Genomic DNA, 24,925 nt, shown 5'->3' with positions numbered 1-24,925 from the left:
ATGTCATCAAGGATGTTATTTCAGATGTCATGAGTGATGTTATCAATGATGACATAGAACATGTCATGAGTGATGTGATATGGGAGGTCTTAAGCAGTGCATGGTGAGGGAGCAGGTTATAGTTACTCAAGTTTTTAGGGTTTAAAAATGTTATGTTTTAACTGACACTTTCACCTGACCATAACATCACATTAAGCACCCGTTGAGTGCCCAGTTTTAAGGGTCTCCATAAAAATAACTTGCTTTAAATGGCAAACATTAAGTTTGATGTAGTTGCCAAAGAAAAAGTGATATAGAATTTTACTACAACTACTCCCCTACCCCCATCATTGGTTCTATTTATGCAGAGTTGTGCCCATACACTGTTTTTTGTTTCTTCACATGGAGAATAACTCTTAATGAAAGCCCTCCACCGTTACACCACCTTAAGTAAGGATGTGTTACATTCCCTTTCCCACTGCAGAAAGGCATTTACTCCTGCCTTTTACAGGAGTAAATCTGAGTGTGTTTGCAGGGAGGGAAACCACATGCAAAAGGTCCACAGATTTAGAAAATTTCAAGCGTTCATCTACTTCACCAGTATGGTCCACCCAGTTGATTTTTGGGCACCTTTACTGGTCAATGTATTTATTAACATAGATACGGCTGAACTCCCTCCTTCCTGTCCAGATTGGCAGGAATATAGTTTTTAAAATTGTAACGCTGCTAAAACTTAGCTCTACTCACCTATCCCGCATTTTGCACGTTTGCCGACCAGGGTGAGCTGGTGTACTTCCCCCTGTCAGAGCGGGTCACCTAACGCACGCCATCTTGGTCAGCAATCTAGCTGATCTTGGGTCAGAACGCTCCCCCTCTACTTAAGGCAGGTCAATGCAAGCGCGCGCGCAGCTGGCGCGCCAGAGGCAAGCCCGTCTGCGCCCGTCCGTGCACAGCACCAGCCACGCTGCCGGTCAGGAACACCATCTACCCGGTATTATTAGAATTCGCTACTCAAGGGAACAACTTTTACACATAGGTAAGCGAGATGTTATGGGTCCTGTGGCGGTTAATCTGGGTAAAGGAACTATCCCCTCGGCAGGCTCATCTTCAGACAGCCTAAAATGTGGGCTAGTTAATGTTAGATCCCTAGTTAAGCATCATCAAGAGATCTTTATTATGTTGGAATTGTCATGACTTTGACGCATGGGCTCGGAGTGATTCAACAGTGGAACTAGGGCTAGCCTGCCCCTCAGGATGCAAAGCTTTCCATAAGCCCCGAAATAATGAAAGAGGAAGAGGGGTCGGAGTGATATTTAAAGAAAATTTGAATTTTACTCCACTTCAAATGGATGATATTGAGGGTGCAGAACTTTAAGGCTTCTCCCTTAAGGAGGCTAGGGGACAGGTGTTTACAGGTATTGTGTGCTATAGGCCCCCCAGAGGACAGAGCCCTCAATGTCAGGCATTGATTGACATTGTGTGTAATATGTCACTAACCCATTCTAGGTTGATTTTATTGGGTGACTTCAAGCTCTGGGATAATGTGGACCTGAATACGGCACTGAGTGAACTAGTACAGGCATGCAAGAATCTCAACATGCAACAGTTAGTGCTAGAATCTACACACCAAAGAGGCCATATCCTAGATTTAATATTTGCCAACTCCACTGAGGTCAGAGTGATCGAAGTACTGCCTTTATGCTGGACTGATCACTTCTTAATCCACTTTCTGCTAGTACTACCCAGTGCAAATAATAAAGTGACTTACCCTGGGGAATTTTTGACAGGGAAGGGAATGGCCCAGACTACTAAAAAACAATCAAATTCCATTACTAACGGAGAAAAATCTATTTGACTTCAATAAATCAGTAGGAGAAAATTATCTAACCCTTTCTGCTCAAATAAACGAAACTCTGGATCAAAGAATACCAGTAAAAAGGCTAAAGAATAGAGATAAGCCGCCTGCCCCCTGGCATAGTGATGATCTGAGATTACTGCGAAAGAGTGTAAACAGGCAGAAAGAAAATGGAGAAGGCTCTATGCTGAAATAGATAAAAGAACCTACAAAACGCAATTGAATATTTGTAAGGAAGCAATTGTTAGATCAAAGGCCGAATATTATGCAAAAACCATTCTGCAAGCACCGAATAAGGCTAGCACTATTTTTAACATAGTAAAGGACCTATCTAAGCCGGCCCGTGTAAGTAACAAGATCATAGCTACGCAGAAGCTATGCGACGATCTAGCAATTTATTTTGATGAAAAGATAAATAAAATCATTGACTGCCTCAATCTAAAGAATCAGTTTGAGGCGGATGATGAAAACAATCCACCCATGAAGCAGGAGAATGATTTACTAGCGTCAACTGTGTTCGACAAACAGGACGAGAGCATAGACAGAGTCCGCCAGCCTACTCTGGAGTGGTTTCAAACTCCCACGGAGGAAGTGTTTACTAATATAGCTCTGACTGTCTCTTCCGGATCACTATTGGACCCCCTCCCACAGAGGATTTGGAAGGAATTCAAGTTGGAACTCTTCCCCTGGCTACGTCAAATATGTTGCCAATCATTGATTATTGGAGAGGTCCCAGAATGCTGGAAACAGGCAATAGTGACCCCGCTACTCAAGAAACCAATACTTGATCCTCTTTGTCCATCTAGCTATAGACCTATCACCCTATTACCTTACCCAGTAAAAATTCTTGAGCGAGTAGTGAGTAAATCCTTGTCCCACTATTTAGAGGAAAATCATCTACTGGATGAGCTGCAATTCGGATTCCGTCCCGAGCACGGAACAGAAACGGCCCTAGTGACTGTGTTTGATGATGTGAGAATGCGAGCTGATAACGGACAATCGGTAGTATTAGTACTGCTAGATATGTCAGCAGCATTCTATACGGTGAACCATAGCATTCTGCTAAAAAGACATAGAAACATTGGCGTTCAAGGTCAAGCATTAAAATGGTTTCAGTCCTATCTATCAGAGAGGACACAGGCAGTGAGTATTCAACCTTTCACATCTTCGAAGACATTTGTTCAGCGATTAGCCCGATTTTATTTCATATATACCTGCGTCCACATATTCCTATCATCAAGTCCTTTGGAGTGGAATTAGTCAACTATGCTTTCATTGGAAGGGAATCAAACAATCCCCATGGATAAATTTCATAAGTGCACGGAAACTACCACAAACTGGCTTAGAAACAACTTCCTCCAATTCAATGGAGATAAAACAGAAGTTATATATTGCACCACGAGTAAAATAGCTTGTCCCCTTCCTGTTCACTTCCGGCTCACCCGGTCCATTAATTCCAGCCAAAACAGTACGTAATCTGGGGGTATTGATAGATAATAATTTTCAATTGGACTTACAAGTAAACAAAACAGTTGGCACCTGCTTTTCTCGGATTAGAGCTCTAAGAAAGATTCTCCCACTATAGCCAGTCTCTGCCAGAATACAAGTAGTGAGGAGTGTTATTCTGAGCAGGTTGGACTATTGTACCTCCTTGTGTCTTGGAGCTCCAAATTCCCCGATACTGAAGTTGCAAAGAATCCAAACAATAGCAGCAAAGCTAGCTTTAAACCAGCAGCGCAGGTCCTCTGCATTTCTGGCTCTAAGAAATCTTCATTGGTTGCCGATTCGGCAGAGGATATGTTAGACCTGGCACCATTGGCGTGGGTCTCCCTTCCATTTTTCGCTTTTGTCTCCTCGGTGTTTGCCGGTGTTAGATCCTCTGGGCGCGGTTCCTCTGCCATTCAGTGCCACAGCGTGAATGCTCCCTATTTTAAATTGACTGTATGAATTGGTATAATCCTAATTGACTCAAGAAACAAGATAGGAAAGTCGAATTTAGTATGCCTGAGCTCGAAATATTAAAGTGCATCTTTTAGTGACGATTATTTCTATATTCTGTGTTTAAAACTACCACTTTTGGGAAGTAGGTATTTTCTTGCCTAAGCCTGTGTGCTCTGCTCTTATGTGTATTGGCTGTCTGGTTTTGGAGGGTCAGGGCAGGCTGAGACTGACCTGGATTAAATAGAGAGATCTGCAGTTGTAGTATGGGGAGGGGTGACCCTTTGATCTGAGAAGGGCTGTGCAAAGTGAATGATGGCTCCACCTCCCACTGTGCGTCTGATGGTAGACCTCCTCTCCCTGAAAGGCAGGATGTAGCCTCATAAATAAAGTGCTCCAGGACGACACCAAACTGGTTCTGGCTGGGTTCAGTGATTTGTGACTTTTTGAGAACAAAGACTTTTGGTGTATAAAGATCTGGGATAAAACCCCTACACGGTGTTTTACTTCTGGATGCCAAGACAACCTCTGTCCGTGTAACGAGAGGGAAAGGACTTTGAAACTTTTATCCATCTTACTGAAGCAACTACTCAAGGGCCTGATTTGAGCTTGCCTCCTGCTGAAGTCTCAGGGACATTAGACTTCACCCATCAGCCGCCCAGATTCCTATTTGAGAGGGATTCTACTCGCAGGTGAGGCCTCTGTTAAGAATTCCAGAGCCTCTGGGTCTACTGCGGGGAACGCGGGCTGAAAGTCATTGCATCGCTATTGTGGGCCGCCGCAGCGGAGGAGCTATTGCCGTCGAGAGCCCGCATTTGCCTGTGTTACCAAAGCCATTGTGATCGCTATTGTGGGCCGCCGCAGCTGAGGAGCTGTTGCCGCTGAGAGCCCGCATTTGCCTGTGTTACCCAAGTCATCGTGATCACTATTGTGGGCCGCGGCAGCTGAGGAGTTGTTGCCACTGAGAGCCCGCATTTGCCTGTGCTACCAAAGTCATCGTGATCGCTATTGTGGGCCCCTGCAGCTGAAGAGCTGTTGCCGCTGAGAGCCCGCATTTGCCGTCCTACGAGAATCATCGCTATTGCCATTGTGGGCCGCTGCAGCTGAGGAGCTGTGCCGCTGAGTGCCCGCATTTGCCATCCTACTTGAATCATCGCTATCGCTATTGTGGGCTGCTGCAGCTGAGGAGCTGTGCCGCTGAGTGCCCGCTCTAGTCCCCACTTCGAGGATCTTGTTATTACCTGCGGGTGCCGCTGGGTGCCCGCCTTTAAGCCCCGTCCCAGGATTATCGTGAGTGCACGCCGCGGACCGCTACAGCGGGGAGCTGTGGCCGCTGAGAGTCCGCCTGTCATCACCGCGGCTTCCTTGTGAGGCTGCGTGCTTTGCCCCTGTCAATCTCAGGTACATTGTGCATCACCGGTTCGCGTGGACCCCGGCCTCGAACTAAATTCATCCCGTACGCTTTTTGAGTGCCTCTATTGCTTTTGAAGTGAATCTGTAATTATGTGCATGGTGGTTTCTTGATCGCTTGTGAGCCTACTGTTAAGCCTATATATAGATACTTCTTTTTCTATAGCTACTTGTGTGGTGTCCCTTTGTAGTGTCTTCACTGCGTTATTGTGTATGGTCATAAATGCTTCACACACTGCCTCTGAGATAGGCCTGTCTGCTCGTGCTACGTTACCACAGGGTTGAGCAGGGGTTATCAAAGGGTGTAGCCCCTTACTCTGACTTAGGAAGAAGGATCCTTATTTGGACATCGGCATCAGCCGCTGCCAACTAGAGATGCTCATTTCTAACAGGATACATTTTTAATCTCTCTGCGTTGTTTTTAAGGCAGTACATGGTCTGGGTCCTAGACCACTGCAGAGAATATTCACGTGGTATACTCCCCCCAAGAAACCTCCGCTCGTCAACAGCAAATTTGGTTAACACCACAAAATTTAAACGAGCTAGGACAGGAGGGAGAGCCTTTATCTCCGTGGCCTCACGACTGTGGAATGAACTTCCAACTGACATCAGGCAAAGTGAGAATTTAATGCAATTCAGGAAGAAGCTGAAGACTTGGCTGTTTCAGAGGGAGGAGTAATACTTAAATGTAGTGTCACCGATCCATCCTGCGGTCTCACTCTGGTTCCCTCCCTCCCTCCCCTTAACTTTAATTCTGTATGCCTCATTTTTGGGTGGCCGATCAACTACGCCATATAACAACAAGGTACTCTCTCAGCGCCAGGATACCCGTTGAGTGATAGTGCGCTACATAAATATAGTTTACATTACATTACATTCCTGGTCTAGCTCCATAATTGTCCCCGTCTTTAAAAAAGGGAGCCACACTGATCCCAGATGCTACAGACCCATTTCTCTAATCGATTCAACCAATAAATTATTGGGAGGGTAATTTTAATTAAGGGAATCAGTGCACAATAATAACATTCTCTCTCCCCTTGTCAGTATGGGTTCAGAGAGAGGCTAGGTACAATGGAACAGTATCTAAATCTGCATTTGATAATAGGTAAATATACCATAGCTAGGCACTGTCCATTTTACCGACCCTTCATGGATTTGTCTGCCTTTGACAAAGTTATGGTCAATTTTACTAGGGACAAGGCTTGATTCAACTCTTGTCCATTTTCTATCTACTATACATCAGAATATGTCAGCTAAATTCAGATTTGGGCCCAATGGTGAACTCTTTCACCCAATCATTTTGCACCGTGGTGTTAGGCAGGATGTCTTCTAGCACGGCTTCTGTTTGTTTTAAACATTAACAAAATTACAGCTCATTTGAAAGCCGCTACCCAACATTTTCACCATGTTTCATCATTCCCCATACCTGTACTTTTATATGCAGGCGACGCTGTATTCCTTGATCGAACTCCAAATGCCTTGTGTTATCTGGTCAGAGCCCTGTCGGAATTTATGTCGGGATTTATGTCGGACATAGATCTTTAAACAATTTATTTTCAAGTCCCATAATAAGGCTTGCGGTCCCAAACATTATTTGCTACATCCGCTCTCCATGAATGGAAATTGTCTAGAGAGTGTGGCTAGTTTTCCCTATTTAGGTCCATATTTGAAACTAGTGCCCCCCCCCGGCTGATAATATTAAGGCCTGCAAAGCCAAGTTCTCTCAAGCTATGAGTTTGCTTTTTAATATCGGTCAGGCAGTAGGGGTTAAGCCATAAATTCTCTTTTAGAGATATAGAAGACAGAATGTGTTCCAGCTGCTAGCTATGGGATTTGGGGTTTTGCAGAGTATCGTGCTCTGCAAATTGAGAATAGATTTTGCAGGCTCCTTCTCGCTCTTTCCCCATTCTACATCTCATTATTTTTGTCATGAAGAACATGCCTTGTCGTACCTTGAGGACCATATTAAGTTGGGACCCATTTTGTTATGGCTCTCAGTGTCGAATAATCATAGGGCTACTTGGAATCAGTATATCATTGATAATTGTTTGCAATGTGAGCACGCTTTGAATATTCCTTGGCTAAAATATGTTCAGCAGCATTTCGCCGATTTAGGCAGACCTTACTGGTTTAACAATACATTCACTTTATGTAAAGATGTCAAATTGTCTGTCAAACGATTATTTATGGAAAGGCTTTGTATTAAAAGAGAAAGCCAGGACCTAAGTAAGCCAGTTCCTCGACAATACACCGTTTTAAAATCTAATGTCGGATTGGAGCTTCATTTGATAGCTAGTATCGAATAGTTGGGAGAAGGCTCGTTATCGAAATTTAGAGCCGACACTATATGCTACTCACTTGGTTTTCCTTTGGGGTATTATTGAACTTTGGATGGGATAAAATGTATTTGCCATGGCACCTCTATTCTATCCTTGCTTTCATTCTGTAAATGTTATAGCATTGTTAGATCATGCTTTTTGTACTGTTCTTAAGGATGCATAAATTAAAGCAATGTACAGTTGCCCTTCGTTATTTACAATTGTTGCCAAATGAAGATGTGTGCTTCAGAGTGGGGAGCTTACTCAAATCAGCTGTATTTTACTGTAAATTTGTGAATTCACAGCGGTGTATATTTTTTATCTGATCTTATGTGTATACTTTTATGGTTGTCTTTGACACTCTAATAAGGATTGTTGATTGAACTCTTCAATTGTCCTATAATTTTACTTGCCACTAGACAAACGTTTTCATGACAAGTTTAAAGACATGCACTGAGCATTTGTTACCAGCTCTACATATTGTATTTAGCATTAGCTTCAGCATTTTCTCGGCTAAGTGCCAAAATTGCAGCCTCTAACTCCACAATAATACCCTAGTCATATACTGTCCCAACTACTGCATTTTAACATGTAGATTCATTGAATCTCTTCTTTTTTAGTGCTAGCATAGACAGCGCTTGAGCGGTCTCTCCGAGACATGCTGTATATACTTTGTGGGCTTACAGCCCGCATACTGCTTTTCATTTGTTTATGTCAGTGTCCTTTACAAATCCTTGCTTCTGAGTGTTTAAGCTTTCCTCTTTGTCCCACCTTCTCATCAATTGATTATTCCCACAGAGCAGTGCCCTAGTACTTGTACTCTTCCACTAGTCTCATATTAGCAATTATATAAGGGACTACTTCTTCCATTGTTTCAAGAGCACTGCACACAAGCTCTCTATCTTTTCAGTGCTTTATTAACCCGGCACCTGCTTTCATGTGTCATCATTGTGCCAAATCATTATATAGCACGATCTCGACCCACAGGTATTCAAGTGATTTACATGAGCGCACAGGGAGATTAAATGATTTGCTCAGATTGTTGAGCAGACGCCCATGCGGTGCATTTTCACCTGAATTTGTTTAATTAACAACCGTTAAAAACTCTGAGTGTTCAGACTCTATATATAAAACCAGGCATACTTCCTGGTGTGGCAAAAAAAACAATGGCAAAACTAGTAGGTCTGCATTGGCATCCAAAAGGCAAGGCCTATTGGCCATGCCAATGCTTGTTCTTGAATGTTATTGGTCTTCTTTGCTGGTAATATTTATAAATTTCCAACCTTTTGAACTACAAACAGATTTGTACATAAGTGTACTCGAGCTCAGAGAGATGCTATCCGGCTGCTAGGACACACACACTGAAAATTAGCGACAGGTCAATGAAGAAATTCTGAAGCACATTCTGCCAACACTAAAATTTAAAAGTAGATTCATAGAACAATGAGGCAAGATAAATAAATTGCTATACTTTACCAAGTACTTGCATACAAAAACCCTGACTCCAATGGCAAGAAGAGCACTACCAATCAGTCTGAAAATTCGAAATGAATCAAACTCTTCCATCGCGTTGCCATTTTCTGGATTGGGTTTTTCACTTATCAACTGGTTTCTCAACTTCATGGCCTCATCAAACCTAGATAAGTATTGGTTTAGGCCAGGTCGCGGTACTTGCTGTGCAGAATCCGTAGATGCCACATCACTGCGACTGCGATGGCGAACTGCGCTGTTGTTATCATTATTGAGTTCAGAGGTTTTTATGAAGTCCATTCTTTCTCCCAGGGGCGCTTTGAGATCTGTGAGGCCACCGCGATTGTCGTTTACTGCTGCCAGGGTGACGGCATCACCCCCACGCTTTGTAACAGATGAAATGAGCAGGGAATCTGGCTTGTCATGCTCAAGCTTCAGTTTAGAAGATATATGGTCATTCTCTAAGGATGAGAAATACAACAAACATCATTGCCATGTTGTTTTATACTGTAGAGGACAAATGCACAGCACGAGTAATCCATCAATAATGTTTTTATATATCCTAGGGGTAGCAAACAATATAACTCATTATAACATACTTTCAAAACCAAGTACTAACTCCCTCATTTTTTGTAACTTTAAAAATGGTGGATACAATCACCTTGGAACGCTGGTCTTTGAACAAAGCACCAGGTTAATGAAAATGTTTTCACATATGCACATGTCTGGGTGTGTTAGGACACACATAAACAAGCATTAAAAATGCAATAGGTCTCGCTTTTCATTAAGTTAAAGCCATTTGCTTTGCTATACAATACCATTAGCAAAGCAAATGGCTTTAACTTAATCAAAGGCGAGACACATTGCACTTTCAATGCTTATTTAGGACTTGTGCCCTGAATAAGACTAATGGGAACATGTGGATTTCAAACTGATAAACACATAGTCTAGGATTGGAGTTCACACGCTCTTCACATCCTTTTTCCAAAGGAAAGTGGTGTGCAGTTTTACAGTTTATTTTGTTAAACAAACTTTGAAGGGATTTCAAAAAGGAAGAAGATTTGTTCCAAGAAAAGCCAGTGCCGACTAGTGAAAATGGCATCCAATTCTAACGGGGTGGTACACATCACAAAACTTTCGTACCAGTGTACCCCATTCACAAGACTGTCGAAAAAAGCTTAAAATAAGTTTAAAAAAACCTTTCAGCAGCAACATTTGTGAGAATTGTGGACAGTGATTAACATTTGAGCATGAAGCATATCATAAATCTTGCGCACTACTTGCCGCAAAGTGCTTCAATGACTCATCAGAGGCAGTAAGCGCTATATACATACATCATACTATATGAGAAGTGCACTCAAACAGCACATGCCACTTGGGAAGGACTGAAGCAGAAGGATCCCATATGGCAGAAGCATCTGAATTCCCCAGCGTAAGGGGAGGAAGCCCTTCTGGACAAAGATTGCCTGTTGAACAGCAAAATGTCACTGGTCTGGCAGAGACCGTTCGTTTAGTATTCCTTGGAGAGGTAACAAGCAGCTGAGACCAAACAAAGGACTTCGGAGTAATTTTCACAGGCCCCCTGTAAACCATCAATTCAATCGCATAATGCACAATAAAAACTGTGTATATGGAAAGTAGGGGAGTTTCCAACAGGCTGACAGGACTGGGGCATCTCAGCACAACACGTGGCTTACCCATTGGCATCCATACTTTGCCAGGCTCTGGTTGCCTGAAATTTCATAACTTCCATAAATTTCAGTCCACCCTGGGTAACAATCGCGTTTAAGTGGCAAGATACAATAGGCAGTGTACCTCCATACCTGCGCCCCACTTCCATGCCGCCTTCTTCATTAGTATGAAACTTCGTCTTCGCACATACCTTCCTACCCTGTTCTGTCTTCAGCCCTTGACGTGGTGTCTCTCACTTCTTTATGCAAGCTCTAGGTCGTGTACCAGAGTGCGTGCTTTTAGATAGAATGTTGCACACACATCCATCTTAATTTGTAATGCTTAATTTTCAAAAGAACGAGTGCCGGTGCCTGAAGCTCTGCTCAGAAGCGCATGGCTGGTGCAATGAAATATTGGTGCCATGAATATCAAAGCTAGTAGTCTTAAACCACCTGATCCCTCTCTAATCCACTCCCAGACACTCCTTGCACCTTTATCTCACTAGTGCAGGTTCCTGCGTTTTCCCTGTGTTAAGGTTTGTCCATCTTTCTCTTCATCTGTCTTTCCTAATTATGTGTTTCTCCCCTCTCTTGCTCTTGGTAAATATTTGATGCAGCAAAATTCGTCTGAACCCATGGACTAAACATTTCCTATACCAATGACGTCCAGCTCATCCTCTCGCTGGCAGAAGAGCCCTCCACTATGAGGGCCAACTTCCACAGGTGCGGGACGAGCATCGCAGACTGGATGAAAGACAACTGCCTGAAACTCAACACAGACAAAACAGTAGTGTTGATCTTTGGGAACAACACTGCCCCATGGAACGCCTCTTGTGGCCAGCCGAACTAGGACGCTCACCCACGCCTACAGACCATGCCTGCAACCTCAGCATCATCATGGACAGCAAGCTCACCGTGAAAAAACAGATCAATGCAGTCTCATTTGCCTGCTTCCTCACTTTTCACATGCTCTGCAAGATCTTCAAATGGCTCACCAACAGGCTTGACTATAGCAACACACTCTACGAAGTAATCACCTTGCTCCTCATGAAGAGACTTCAGATCAAACAGAATTCTGCAGCCAGCCTCATTCCCAACCTCTTCAACATCACCCTCACCTCAGGAAACTCCAGTGGCTCCCCATTCAGAAGAGATGCCACTTCAAGATATGGATCCACACATACAAGGCCCTGCACAACCAAGGACCAGTATACATCAACCACTGCCTGAATTTGCACCGACCCTCCACACACCTACGCTCTGCCTACCTGCACCTCGCTCACCCCTCTCACATATATCGAAGTACAGCCAAAGTAGTTATTTCTCCTACCTTGCGGCAAAAGTCCTAGAACGACCTCACTCTTCACCTCCGGACCTCACCCTCTCTGCTAGATTCAGGAAAAGACTCAAGACCAGGCTGTTCGACTGAGCCTCCGCAGCAAGAGTCCTCAGTGCCTGGATACCCACAAGCCGTACTAGATCAGTCTTATTTGATTGATTGTATCAACATCTCTTCTGCCTATTTCTGCACGTAAACTAAAACAAAGCTTGTAAGGAATTCCATTAATTTTGAATGGTAAATACATGTTTTACCATTAATAGCCTGTGTTCAGGCCTCTTCTCTAGCTCTTTATTCTTCTCTATATTTTGATAGTGAAAGAAGCAAATCAAAGAGTGACCAAAATCTTATTTCTAACTACATAAAAGGAATGCAAAAAAAAGTTAAGGGGCAGGGTACTGAGATTCACTAGTGTCATGAGAGGAGTGGGAGAAGGCGGAGGGGGGTAAGAGGAGGGGAGATGATGGCTCAAGTGTGAAATGTCCTTCTTCACAGCCCACCTCAAAGCTAATTTTTGATGTTCCTGATTCTTTATTGGCACTAACACGTTATTCACCCTTTCATCAGTGTCACTCTACCCTTTCATTGATAAACACACACTTCGCATGATACAGATCACCCAACGGTCAATATCCAGAGCCTTTTCCTCCTTCAGGAAGGCAACAAATGCAGATTGCAAGTTGTTGCACGATCTGCATCTTTCCATCCTTGCATTTTTGAGGCTCGAGTCTATATTTCAATGAAGAGCAAGAGATAAAGGAGCCACTTGATCCAAACTTTCCTTATGATTAGCCGCTGAGGCTTCTAACTACTTGGTTCTCCTACCCAAAGGCTGTAGCGTAGATTCCACAGTAACAATTTAAGTAGATGTTAACGGACCTCCAAAGCTGTGGAGCTAGGCCTCCCATCACCTGTTTGTGCAATTTGTTTAATGTAGCCTTCAGGGAGGTCTTTCCCTTTGGCAAGGTGCCAAAAGAGGCCACGCTCACACCCGCGAACAATAAGTCTGCTGGAGCTGCCAGAGGACTGGCAAAAGTAGTTCTGCAAAGGACATGCTGTGACTGAAGCCCTGACTGACACTGCCTCTATTCGCAAGAAGTAAGAGCCCTGGAATTTCACTTCTTGGCCAGGACCCCAGCTGGGAGCAATAAGATGCTGGTAGTTCATGATCTGCCACCACTCCAACAGACCAGTTTTTCAGGAGTACTCAAGTGCATACGGTTTCTATATGCAGAATTTCAACCAAAAGTACAATTCTGTATATGGATACCTGAAGTAAATGTGCATCAGCAGAGTAACTTTTTTTTTCTTTCTACACAGGGAAAAAGTTCCCTGGGGAGAAACCCGTTCCCCTGCACCCATATTAAATATAAACGTGGTTTCCGCCACCCCAAGGGTGGAATCACTCTTTATCCTACCCTAGTCAAGAGTACATTAAGAGCATTTCCAGGTCGTAAACTACTTGCCTGGGATATTTAAATACCCCTTATGATTTTGTGGCTCTAAACTTTCAGTTAAAAAGTTACAAACCCTAAACTGTTCAATGCAGAAATTTCACCATATCTGACATTTCCAAATTTGCTAAATGTATTTGTGCAGACAAAAACTTACAGAATTTGAATTGTGTGAATCAGGAATCAGAGCTTACCCTTGCGAGAACATTTATTTGAGCACCTAAATTGGACTTCAATATACATATAGCCACATTGCTTGTAGAAAACAAAGGCTTGATGGCCTGCTAGAAAAATAGGATTGACAACACACAGATTTATGCACCAACTTATGTGCACAGAATTTTTCTGCCTCTACCGATTTCCCAATTTAATATTTCAGCAGCACTGTCCGTGATATCAATATGCAGTAACAGTTTTTTCTTAATTTACACGCTATCCGGAAGGCCAGTATTGCGACAGTCATCTATGAATGAATGCGCTAGTGTTGTACTGGCCTATTCACATGGTCCCAGTCATTCCCTGCCCTGCAGAGCAAACATCAGGTGCAATACGTATGTGCATCGTAGGTGTTGGTTTTCTTTATTTGCATTTAATTCTATGTAACCATTCTGCACCAGGTTGAGTCAAATAAATAAAGCTAAAGATAAATTATTATTCATTTAGCAAATGAGCTCTTCAGTGGTGTACGTGATGCAGCTCTGGTTCTATTATGTTTTGTCATAGCTAACTTCAAGTTCTACAAACTTTGGACTTATCAGTAAAATGAAGAGAATGGAGATAACATTATTTACCCAATATTATATGCATAAATAGTGCAGCCAAGCATAGAACCTAAGTCAGATCATAGCCACCACTTTAAAAATAAATAAAAGATTTTGCATCATACACGTTTTGCATCAAGCACGTTCCTCATGGCGCTGGAGCAGTGTGCACAGTGCCACGAGGAGCCCAAATGAGTACCCTTCGCAGGGAGTGACTTTACAATAAAAAGAGAAAGACCAGGCATACGTCATTGGGATATTTTTGTAACTGGACAGAGTATCTATTGAAATCCAGAGGCTCTTGTGAATGCCACAAGTCTTCCACATTTCTTTGCAAATGGAATGTAGAGGGAGGTTGAATTATTTAAAGGTGTGAAAGCCAGACCAGAAGACATCCAAAGAGCCAGACTAATGATGGGGAACCCTCAGTTTGGTGGTAACAAGAAGTCCTCGCATTGTGGGGAGCAAGACAACATCACAGTGCCCCCCTCCCCCCAAAAGGCCAAAACCGAGGCAACTGGAAAGAAATGGCTGCTCAGGAATCCCCGACATTATGGTGTTAGGATGAACTGCGTTCCGGGGCCCCAGGACTGAAAGTTTGAGGCTTCTTCAATTCACCCTATAATGGTTACTTGTAACTGTCGAGACATGCCCTCTATTTTAGTTTTACATTAATGAGGTTGGAGGTCATAGTTATTGTTGTTGCCCTACTTTAGGAGATTTTGGAACTTATGAAGGCTCACAGCATAGGCGGCTGGTGGGTCTACTTGTACAACATGAGAGGTCCATGCCTTACTGAGAATATCATGTCATGAATGGAGATGGCTAGGCATGGTGTACTAGGGTGGACTGCTTTGTGTGTGAGGTGGTCTTAACCTTCTGTACAAATTACATTGAATTGTAACTGGAGGCTTATACTACGCTCTCCCCCTCAACCACCCAGTCTCTGCCACACACTTCCAATATCCAGAGATATCTCCTCCCATTCTCCCAATCTTTTCTCTGACCCATACACCCTCAACAAGACCAGGGTTCCTGCTCACTAGGTCACCGCTCACACTTGTTGGACTTCCCCTCACCTTCCGTTTTTATTTCACCCCCGCTTCATCCTTTCATCTGTCCGGTTTTTGAATGGTTTCACACTTGTTGCAGCTCGAGGAATTTCTGACACCCCAACAGACATATTCTATGCTTTCCTTATTAAATGGGGGTAGACCTTGTTCCTATACGTACCCAAATACCATTGGCCATTACTGAGTTGATCATATGTGATGCTACTTTTGACCTCCCACTTCCTTGTATTCCTGTTCCCTTTAAAAGGTATTAAGTTTATAGTATCGTCTTCTGATTTGAGAAAAAACTAGAAGCAAATGCACACGTATATGTCTAATGTTTATTGAAAATACATTTATCAATAAACATTTGGATGGGGAATGGCATGCGGCTGAACGAGCATGGTGTCAGTCTGATGTGCTCCTGGTCTGGGTCCACTTCCCAAGCCCAGTAGCAGCGCCCACCGTGACAGGTGGCTGAAGATGGCCATCAGAACCTTCTAGCAACGATTTGGGAGAGCCTGGGGATAGAGGAGTGGGCTGCATGCACTGTCCGCAAATGCCCATGGGTGAAGCTGTGGCCATCTTGCAGTCTGCCAAGGAAGCAACGGCATAAGAATGAGTCCGGACTCAATTTGAACTGGCATCTGGCAGAGCAAATAGCAACACAAGTGGGAATGTGGAAAAGTGGTTTAAGACGCCGGCAAGAGACTTGTCAATTTTTTGGCAGATATGTTTGAGTGATGTAAGACACTGCTGAAGGGAGAGCAGACTGGGAAGCACAATCCCACCCCTGCTTGTGTAAACTATGGAAACTTAACGCAATAGAAGGGGGTAATTGTTCAAATTTAGCCCATGGGCCCGGATGATCTTTGTAGTAGACTTCAAATCTGCTCATCATTGGGCTTTGAATTACAGCATCTCCTGCATAAGGCTTTTATAGGCTCTAAGTGTAAGAGTGAATGATGCTGGGCGCCCAAACCTCCAAGCAAGCCACCCGCTCCCACAGGACAGCTATTAGGACTATGCTGTTATCAGATGCAAGTGAACAAGAAAGTAACCGCGCAAACGAATACTGGCGACTTCTGGGGGCTCTCCTGAACAGACAGAAGGGACCACAGTGGAGCTCAACAAGAAGACAAAAATGGCAATGAAAAAAAAAGCAAAGCAGACAGCACAATTGTAAAAGAGGATCTGTCAGCCCAGTTTGATAAAATCTCCAACATGGCCACCACCCAAATGAAAGCTTTGAAGGCAGAGGTTTGAATTCCCCCGTCAAGCTTCACAAGATCTGGTGTGAGGTGAAGGAAGTGCTTAGGTATCTAGCGAGAATCAGGAGTTGGGAGATCGAGTGGCAACTAAAGACTACATAATTGCTATGAGCCAGGAATTGGAGAAATCACAAGAGACCCTTAGCAAAATGGATGCAGAATGGAATTAAAGCATTATGGGATAAATGCACTGATATGGAGGATAGATTAAGACTGTACAATATGAAATTTCACAAGGTGCGAGAAAACGAAGAATGAACCGTTATTGTCCCGTTCTGTAAGTCAATGTTCCATTTTGTGCTACAGGAGGATAAGGAGTTTGACATTGCTATCCTCTTGGCCCCAGAATAGGAGCCCCAAGAAATGCACCTGGCACTTGACCACGAGGCATAATAGCCAAACTGAGCTCCTTTCAACTCAAGGATAGAATCATGAGAGAAGCCAGGAAGATAGATAGCCTCATCTTTCAGGGACAATCCATCGATCTCTTTCAAGACATCTAACAGAATACATTGTACAAAAGAAAAATGCTCATACCACAACAGCAGAAATGAGAATAGAACAGATTGGTTAAAGATGAACTTTCTTCCTAGGCTCGTGGTTTCAAACGGGGTCAAAAACACGTGGTACATACAGTGGAAGAGGTTGAGGAAATACTGGGCCCAGCGAATGATGGCCCACAGCCATAGGTGTCGACTAGATAAGAGAACCGGCAAAGCCCAAAAAAACATTGGTAAAAGCAATATATTCAAGGTGCTTAAGCCGAAAATGAAGAGAAAATATATAACCTGTGATTTAGATCTTTATTTGGAGAGAACCACAATCGATCATTTGGCAGTAACTCTGAGCTGAATGCTCAGTCAGCAGGAGGGGTGGAGAGATCGCTTAATAGAAATGATTTGCCGGTGACAGGTAGAAGAGAGGCAACAGCAAAGCTGAAATAGCCACTCACCAGCGAATGTGCAGTAGTTTATAATTATGAGTGTTTGGAAAGACCTTTGGTGGGGACATTATGGTTGTGAAAGTAGGGGTTGTACGAGTACCCAGGGTAGTTAGAGGTCCACAACGCAATTCATCCTCGTGTCAGGGATATATCTGATCACCTTTCTTCCATGGGGTTGGATGGAGAGGCGAGGGAAGGTGAAGATGGGAGGAGAGGTAAGGTGAAGGGAGGGAGGGTTGTTAAGGACTAAAGATAATGAGGAGGGAGTAGTTAAGGGGGATTTGTGTAGGAGGCTGTAAGTTGTCAAGTTTTTACCATTATAGTCCGCACTGGGAGGGGAGTGCACTACGTTAAACTGCATAAACAATGCTTTAACTCCTTAACTCATGGTCAAGATTATATTGTGGAAAGCTAGAGGTTTGAATTCCCCAGACAAGCTTCACAAGATCTGGTGTGAGGTGAAGGAAGTGCTTCCTGATGAGGTATTTCTTCAAGAGACATTTGAGATCCTCCGATACCCGCCTCATGAAAAATAAGCTTTGTCCAACACAATATTTCGCAGCAACAAAAGCCAAAAACAGTGGAATAATGATTGGCTTACATAGGGATTTATTATTTGACGATATTAAAATATGCCATTCAGTGGAAGGTCGCTATTTATACTTGGAGGCTCGACATCAGGGGTTAATTTTAATATCACTAATACTTAGACTTCGATTTCAGGTCACGAGCAATATGCATGAGTCATATTGTCTAAGATTAAGGACTTCAACCCAGGCAGTTTTATATGGGTGGGAGACTTCAATTTAGCCCCAGATGTATTACTAGTATATATATCTACATGATAGATAAACTCAATCGTTGATTTATCAAAGGACAAATATGATGATGTAAGAGAGTTCACTTATTTTCACATATACATAGATTGGGCTAAAGAACAGATATGATATGGGGAGCTCAGGAAATAGTAGATACTACTCAAACAATTGAAAATTGTATTATAGCACTCTCTGACCATGCAATGCAGGTGTGGGGATGGTGGGTGGGGGGGCGACAGGAAAAGCAATAAGCAAAGACATTGTACCTAGAAGTTCAATAAATCTTTGCTTAAGAACTGGTTTACTACACAAGATCCGATGGATACTATACAATGGTATTTCATAGAAAAAGATAATGTTGGTATCTCTTGAAGTACACGTAGGATTCATTTAAAAATCAGTAGTCAGAGGACAATGAACAGTGGAAAGAGCAAAAAAAGTCAGATGCGTAATGCACTGAGAGAAACCTTGAAAGGGGAATTACAAAGGATAGAAGAGGAACACAAGACTGCAGGGTCTCTGAAGATCTTGCGGAGAGCAAACTCCTTACGAAGTAAAATCAACCTCCTGGTTATTTAGAGATCAGAGAAAGCTTTATTGTGCTTAAGCAAAGGTTTTAGGAACAAGCTAATAAGACTGATTCTCTCCTGGCTTGGCGAATAAGACAACACATAATGGGCAAAAGAATGCCCAAATTAACTAAGGCTATTGGGGAGGCTCTGGAAGGCTTAAGAACACCTGAGGAGGCCCATAAACAAATTTACTCCCTAATAAAGTCCCGGGTCCCGATGACCTAACAGATTTTATAAAGAGTTCAAGATTGAGTTTACTCCTTGCTCTGTCGTGAGGTTTAACTCATTTCTCCACTCACAAATAGTAATACCTTCAATGATGAAAGCTTATTTCACCCAAATCTGCTAATGTATGTGAAGCCCACTATCCAACAGCACTTTTGAATTCGGATGATAAAATCTTTAAATAGATGTTGTCCCATAGACTGCAGCCAACCGTATGTAATCCAACCAATCAGGATTTATTGTTCAAACATAGGCTGCTGACAATATTAGACTCGTTCTCCACATCATAGACCAGGCTAATTTTAAGAAGATAACATTAGCTATTTCATCAGATGCTGGTGGACATGGGATTGGGACTATTTTGCTGCTAGCTATACACAGTCAGTGGCAAAAATACTGGTAAATTGGCCTCTATCTGAGGTGATTTCCAAAAATAGTGGCACGTGACAGGGGATCCCCTTTGCTATTTTAGCTCGTTGTGTTACCATTTGTGGCCAATGTCAGACAGCACCCAGAGATCAGGGAGCCTTTTGGAGGCGAGCACCATAATACCCATATGTTTGCAGATTGTTCTTTTTACTGTGGGGGACCCAGAGTAATCTATACATTTTGGAGGCCTATGGCAGTGTCTCTGGGTTCAAGGTGAATGTAGGTAAACCAGAGTTATTCAATGTAGGGCTATCCTGGGAAACAAAAGAGCACATTTCAAGCATATTCCCTTTTTACTGGGCTAAGGGCAAGATCAAGTATCTGGGTATCTACATAACACCTAAGCTCTGGAACTTATATACTGCCAAGTATCCCAGACTGACCAATGTTATCACTTCAGCGGCACAGTCTCCGAGTGTCATGGATAGGCAGAGTTGCTGCGACCAAGTGCTTCCCACACTACTATATATTTTTCAGTCCTTACCCGAAACCTTTCTGGAAAAAGATCTGAAGGCACTGCAGGGAGCCACAGACTCTTTAATTTGGCCGGGTACAAGGGCAAGCATCTCTCGAAAGGTCCTGAAGGCAGATAGGAGTTTGGGAGGTATGGGCTTACCAGATGTGAATGGACACACATGAATTCGGTGGTGGCAAGGCTGTCCCCATGAACTATACAGTGGCTGCACAGCGCAACTAGGCCTTTAGTGTGTTACTTCTCAGAGATATTACACCCTGTCCTGAAGATGTGGGATTCAATTACAAGAAACCAGAAGCTCACTACTTTCCCATCTCTCTTCACTCCATTTTAGCATAACCCACATTTTTCTCCAGGGAACATGGGAAGTGACTTTGCAGGATAGTTGGAATGGCATTGCGGAAGACTTAGAGATTTATCCCAAGTGAATGGTGCTTGGGGGGCAGCAGGGATCAATCGATCAGGAAATTTGTAGAGCGCACTACTCACCCGTAAGGGTCTCAAGGCGCCGGGGGGGAGGGGGAGGTGGTGCTACTGCTCGAATAGCCAGGTCTTGTGTAGTCTCCTGAGGGTTAGTAGGTCTTGGGTCTGCCGTTAGGACGATGGGGGAGGGTGTTCCAGGTCTTGGCGGCGAGGTGGGAGAACGATCTGCCGCCAGAGGTCGCTCTTCGGATGCGAGGGACGGTAGCTAGGTCGCGGTCGGCAGTGCAGAGCTGGCGGTTCGGGGTGTAGAAGGTGAGTCGTCTGTTGAGATATGCTGGTCCGGTGTCATGGAGTGCCTTGTGTGCGTGGGTGAGGAGCTTGAAAGTGATCCTCTTGTTGATGGGCAGCCAGTGCAGGTCTTTCAGGTGGGGTGTGATGTGGCTGTGTCGAGGGATTAAGACCGTTGTGCAGTACAAACAAAAGCTCAAACTTAATGCAATCGCATGCAATACTTTCAGCTGAGGCGCTGGGCCCTAAACCGAGGGGAAAAGAAAGCAGCAACTAGGCCTGTTACTGCTTTGGAGAAATTGCCTACCTCATGTGCTACATCGAAAGGTCTCACAACTATTCAGTTTTCACAATTGTGGGCCAGACTGGCCAATGGCTATTTTTGCAGAGATTGTAACATATATAAATTCCAACATTACCACACACTAATAGCAGAAACTGTGGGAGGACATTCCTCATTAGTGTTACAGTGTACATAATAGGAATCGATCTATAGGCAGGAGATGTAGTGGTATGACACACCTGTGAAGCTAAAACAAATGTATGGGACCACTTGGGGGGGGGGGGATGTTGGAGTCACTATGGACAGGAGGGGAATGAACTGCATATAAGGTGGTCCTGCTTGAAACAGAACATTTTTCGGAAGGAAATCCTGAGTCATACTAGGGGGGTGCTTCGATATCCAATTCAACCCGCTCCTACACTGCCCATTTGGCCTCAGACCATTAGAGATTGAGAACCTTTCTACAATGGACTGGAGACTGATAACTAATATACTACTAACGCCAAAACAACTGATTTCACAAAAAATGGAAGTCAATACTATATTGGGCAAGTAAACTGAGGATGTGTTTAGCAATGGGAACGTTGATTTGAGAGCTCAATGATATAGAAAGCAAGTATGAAAGCATGAAAGCGTGTGATGCCCTTTGGTGGCGTGTCTATTGGGAAGGGATCTGATGTTTGGTTGCACAAAGTTGCTGAGATCTCTTAAATTCAAGGATTAATGTTAGGTAGGACTGTCCGTGATCATTGGCAAAATCATACAAAAGTTGATAAGGTGGAAGTTAAAGTCCGAATGGTCAACTAAATTGTGCAACTGTTTGTATTCTGTACCCACTACTTGTATACTGTACCCCCCTTCCCCGCCAAGCATAACATCTGGGCTCTGACTTGTAAATTGTAGATTCTTATATTCTTTAAAGGAAATGGCTTTCTTTTTGAGGATCTGTTCTCTGTAGTCATTTTCCTTCAGAGGTAACATAACTGTGCCTGACCCTACCCATGTACTTCTGTGCTTTTTAGATGGAAGTCTGATTACAGGTGTACCTATCGAAACTCTCAGTACTCACCAAATATCTTCTGTTATGTCCTTTGGCTTCCAGCTACATTAATCCATTTATTCTAGTCATTCTAGATACATTCTCAAGCCTTTCCACATTTCCCCTGCAGCACAGTGCACTGCTGCAAATGTATATATTTCTTTTTACTTTCCTGTAAAGTGATATCTCTTTTTGAGTATTCCTGGGGCACCAATCACTACATTTGAAACATGCCCTCCAAATCCCTGCCCTGCCCCTTTCTAATTGGGTCTTACTCAGCTAATCTTTGGTTCATCCCTATGGAGTTCCTCAAGTAGAAGCATGCAGGCTCGCTCTCTGTTAGGGTGGTGAGAATCTCCAAATTTTGCTCTTCATAGTCGTATTTCTCAGACATAAATAATTTGTCCTTTCCTCTACAGCAGGATTACATCTTCTTACCAGCTAGTAACTGCATCAATTTGTAGTCATTCATTTGGTTTTAAGCTCTTTCCAATCATACCAGGAATTCCAAGATATCCAAAAATAAAACTCTAGGGTGATGTGCATCTCAAATGGTCATTAATCTACTCCACATGCTCTAACCTCAGCACGCATGCAAACCACCCACACACCCCTCTTCCTCATTACACTTGCTTCTTTCTGGTCTACTGCACAGCACTAACATTTTTGGCTGTGGATCCCCTCCTTATGGAGACAATATCAGTGTCTGAAAAACCGATGCAGTACTAACTGAACCAAATGGCATTCTGCAGCAACAAAACATTTCCTCAGGTGTTACGAACGTAGGTAAAAACTCAAGAGCAATCTTCTCCCATGACTTGTGATATGAGTTAACTAAGTCAAGTATGAAAAATACGGATGCCCAAAAAGAAACCATTTTGTGTAGGTTTCGCAACGGATGACTGTCCCCCCACGACTTCATTAGGGCTGCGTAAATCAATAGAAAGCTACAGGTCTGCTGAACCCTTAACCAACATAACAACAGGAGAGAACCAACGTGATATTTCGAGCTACGCAATTATGTTTTTCTCACATTAAACTTTCAACATCTCCTTGAGTTTACCTCTATAAGAGTGGAACATTCTTAACAAAGTTGTGTATAGGTAAAGCTCCATCCTTCAATATTATACGGTGCTTGAACCTCGAAATTGACCTAACTTGTTGCTAAAGACCAAACCATATTTAGATCTCAACTCCTGTTCAAACACTTGTGCATTACCTGCCTTCCTTCTATTAATTATATAAACTGGAGGACTAGCCCTGGGATTCAATTTAGTTCCCATCTCCGCCTGATGGTGCCAACCCAACAAGGAATGTCCTTTTTCAGCAACATAGACTTTCTCTTGCATATGTCTACCAGCAAACCCCATCTCAGCCCAAAAATATCATATTAGCTCAATGTTATGACCAGTATAGCTACTTGGACACACAGCAGGAGGCCGCATTATCCTTTCCTCCCACAATTTATTTACCACTTCCTTCCCTAGCGAAGTTAACCGTCCAAAGGAGTCCACAAGAACCATGAGATTCCCCATCCATTTGGAAATCGCATGAAGGAAACTTACTTTGCTCACTTTCTCCAAACTCATACTCAAAACAAAATTAGGATTAGATTGCCCTATACTCACCTCACTGTCAGCATCAACTCCATCAGTAATAAGGTTCCCTTTCCTTGGACTAAAACTCCTACACACACTATATCAAAATGCCACAATTTAATCTAATGCAAGACACAGTTTAGAATTCCTTAGGTGTGATTGGCTACGACATATATTACAAATTGATGGGCTTTTACCTCCCTCAACCCTGCAGAACGTTCCTCTCCTAGGCATAACACAGAAAATGACCCTAGCTCACAGCACTGGCCTCACTTCTGGTACCGCCTCTAATTACTTGGACAAACCTCTCTGGATGCTTTACCTTATATAATATCGATTGAAGAATTCAAAGAAATACCAATACTCATCCATAACTTCTCCTGTATTTTCTAATTTTTAGTTTACATAAGAATGTTGTCTCTCAACACTTGTTCGCAATTGATTTGTTCAAAACCACATGGAAACTAACTATCCTAATGAAGAGAAGGTCTTCAATGGATTATTTCACTAACTATTTACTAGACCTTAACTTATAACCCTCTATTACCCAACTGGTTTTCTTTCTATACCCCCATTTCAATTATTTAGAGATATATTGGTACATATGTATAGGTTGTAACATGTAATGTTGCTTTACATCCTTTACCTTAGCTATCTGTTCCGTACAGCTCAGCCAGTATGAATGTGCTGTGTGTGGAATGTCAGAATGTCTGATGAGGTAGTGCAATGCTGGAGTGCCTGGTGGAGAGAGAGAGAGATGGAGTGTGTTTGGGCTGTGCAACAAGGATGCTGATCCTGGTGGGGCGGAAATACCGCACTTTCTATCCTACTTGCCATCCTGTAACTAAGCTTCATAAATCTCTTTCCTACAACCTACTTCATGGCTACTTATGAACTTCTTTTGGATTACATCAATGGTGACGATTTGGAGAAAAAAAACTATGTGACAATGAACTGTATTTGAACCTGTTGAGGAAACCTGAAGTAAAGAAACCTAAAGTTTGAAGGAAAGAAACACCCTAGTTAGCCCCACCACTGACCATCTGGGCAGCCTGCAATCTGGGGCGTTTGACCTTCTTCACATCAAGGAATGTTATGAATTTATTTCAAGAACATGAAGCATGATGCCTGTTTGCCCTCACATGCTAATACAGATTTAAATATGTGTGGGGTCACAAGGAGTTGCTGTACCTGATAGAAGCCTTCTGTGCTGTTACTTTGAAGTTACGTGAATCAGCTAGATCAACCGGGGACACTTTATATAAACTTTTGCCGAACTTCTTGTGGAGCCACTGCTGCTGTGCACGAAAATGTG

The 24,925-nt window shown here is 43.1% G+C and overlaps 1 protein-coding gene across 2 annotated transcripts in view; it reads right to left on the bottom strand.

Annotated features, from left to right (window-relative positions):
* CAMLG (calcium modulating ligand) overlaps window positions 1-24,925 on the bottom strand; it is a 74,649-nt gene that overhangs the window by 18,626 nt on the left and 31,098 nt on the right. For both annotated transcript variants that reach the window (XM_085617985.1, XM_085617986.1), the window contains exon 3: window positions 8,977-9,431. In XM_085617985.1, coding sequence (XP_085474111.1) covers window positions 8,977-9,431 — 455 coding nt within the window. The remainder of the gene's footprint in view (window positions 1-8,976; window positions 9,432-24,925) is intronic.

The sequence above is a fragment of the Triturus cristatus genome, chromosome 7 (genome assembly GCF_964204655.1).
Source record: "Triturus cristatus chromosome 7, aTriCri1.1, whole genome shotgun sequence".
NCBI classification, from domain to species: Eukaryota; Metazoa; Chordata; class Amphibia; order Caudata; family Salamandridae; genus Triturus; species Triturus cristatus.
The sequence above is the reverse complement of the archived record's forward strand: the minus strand, read 5'-3'. Positions and strand labels throughout refer to the sequence as shown.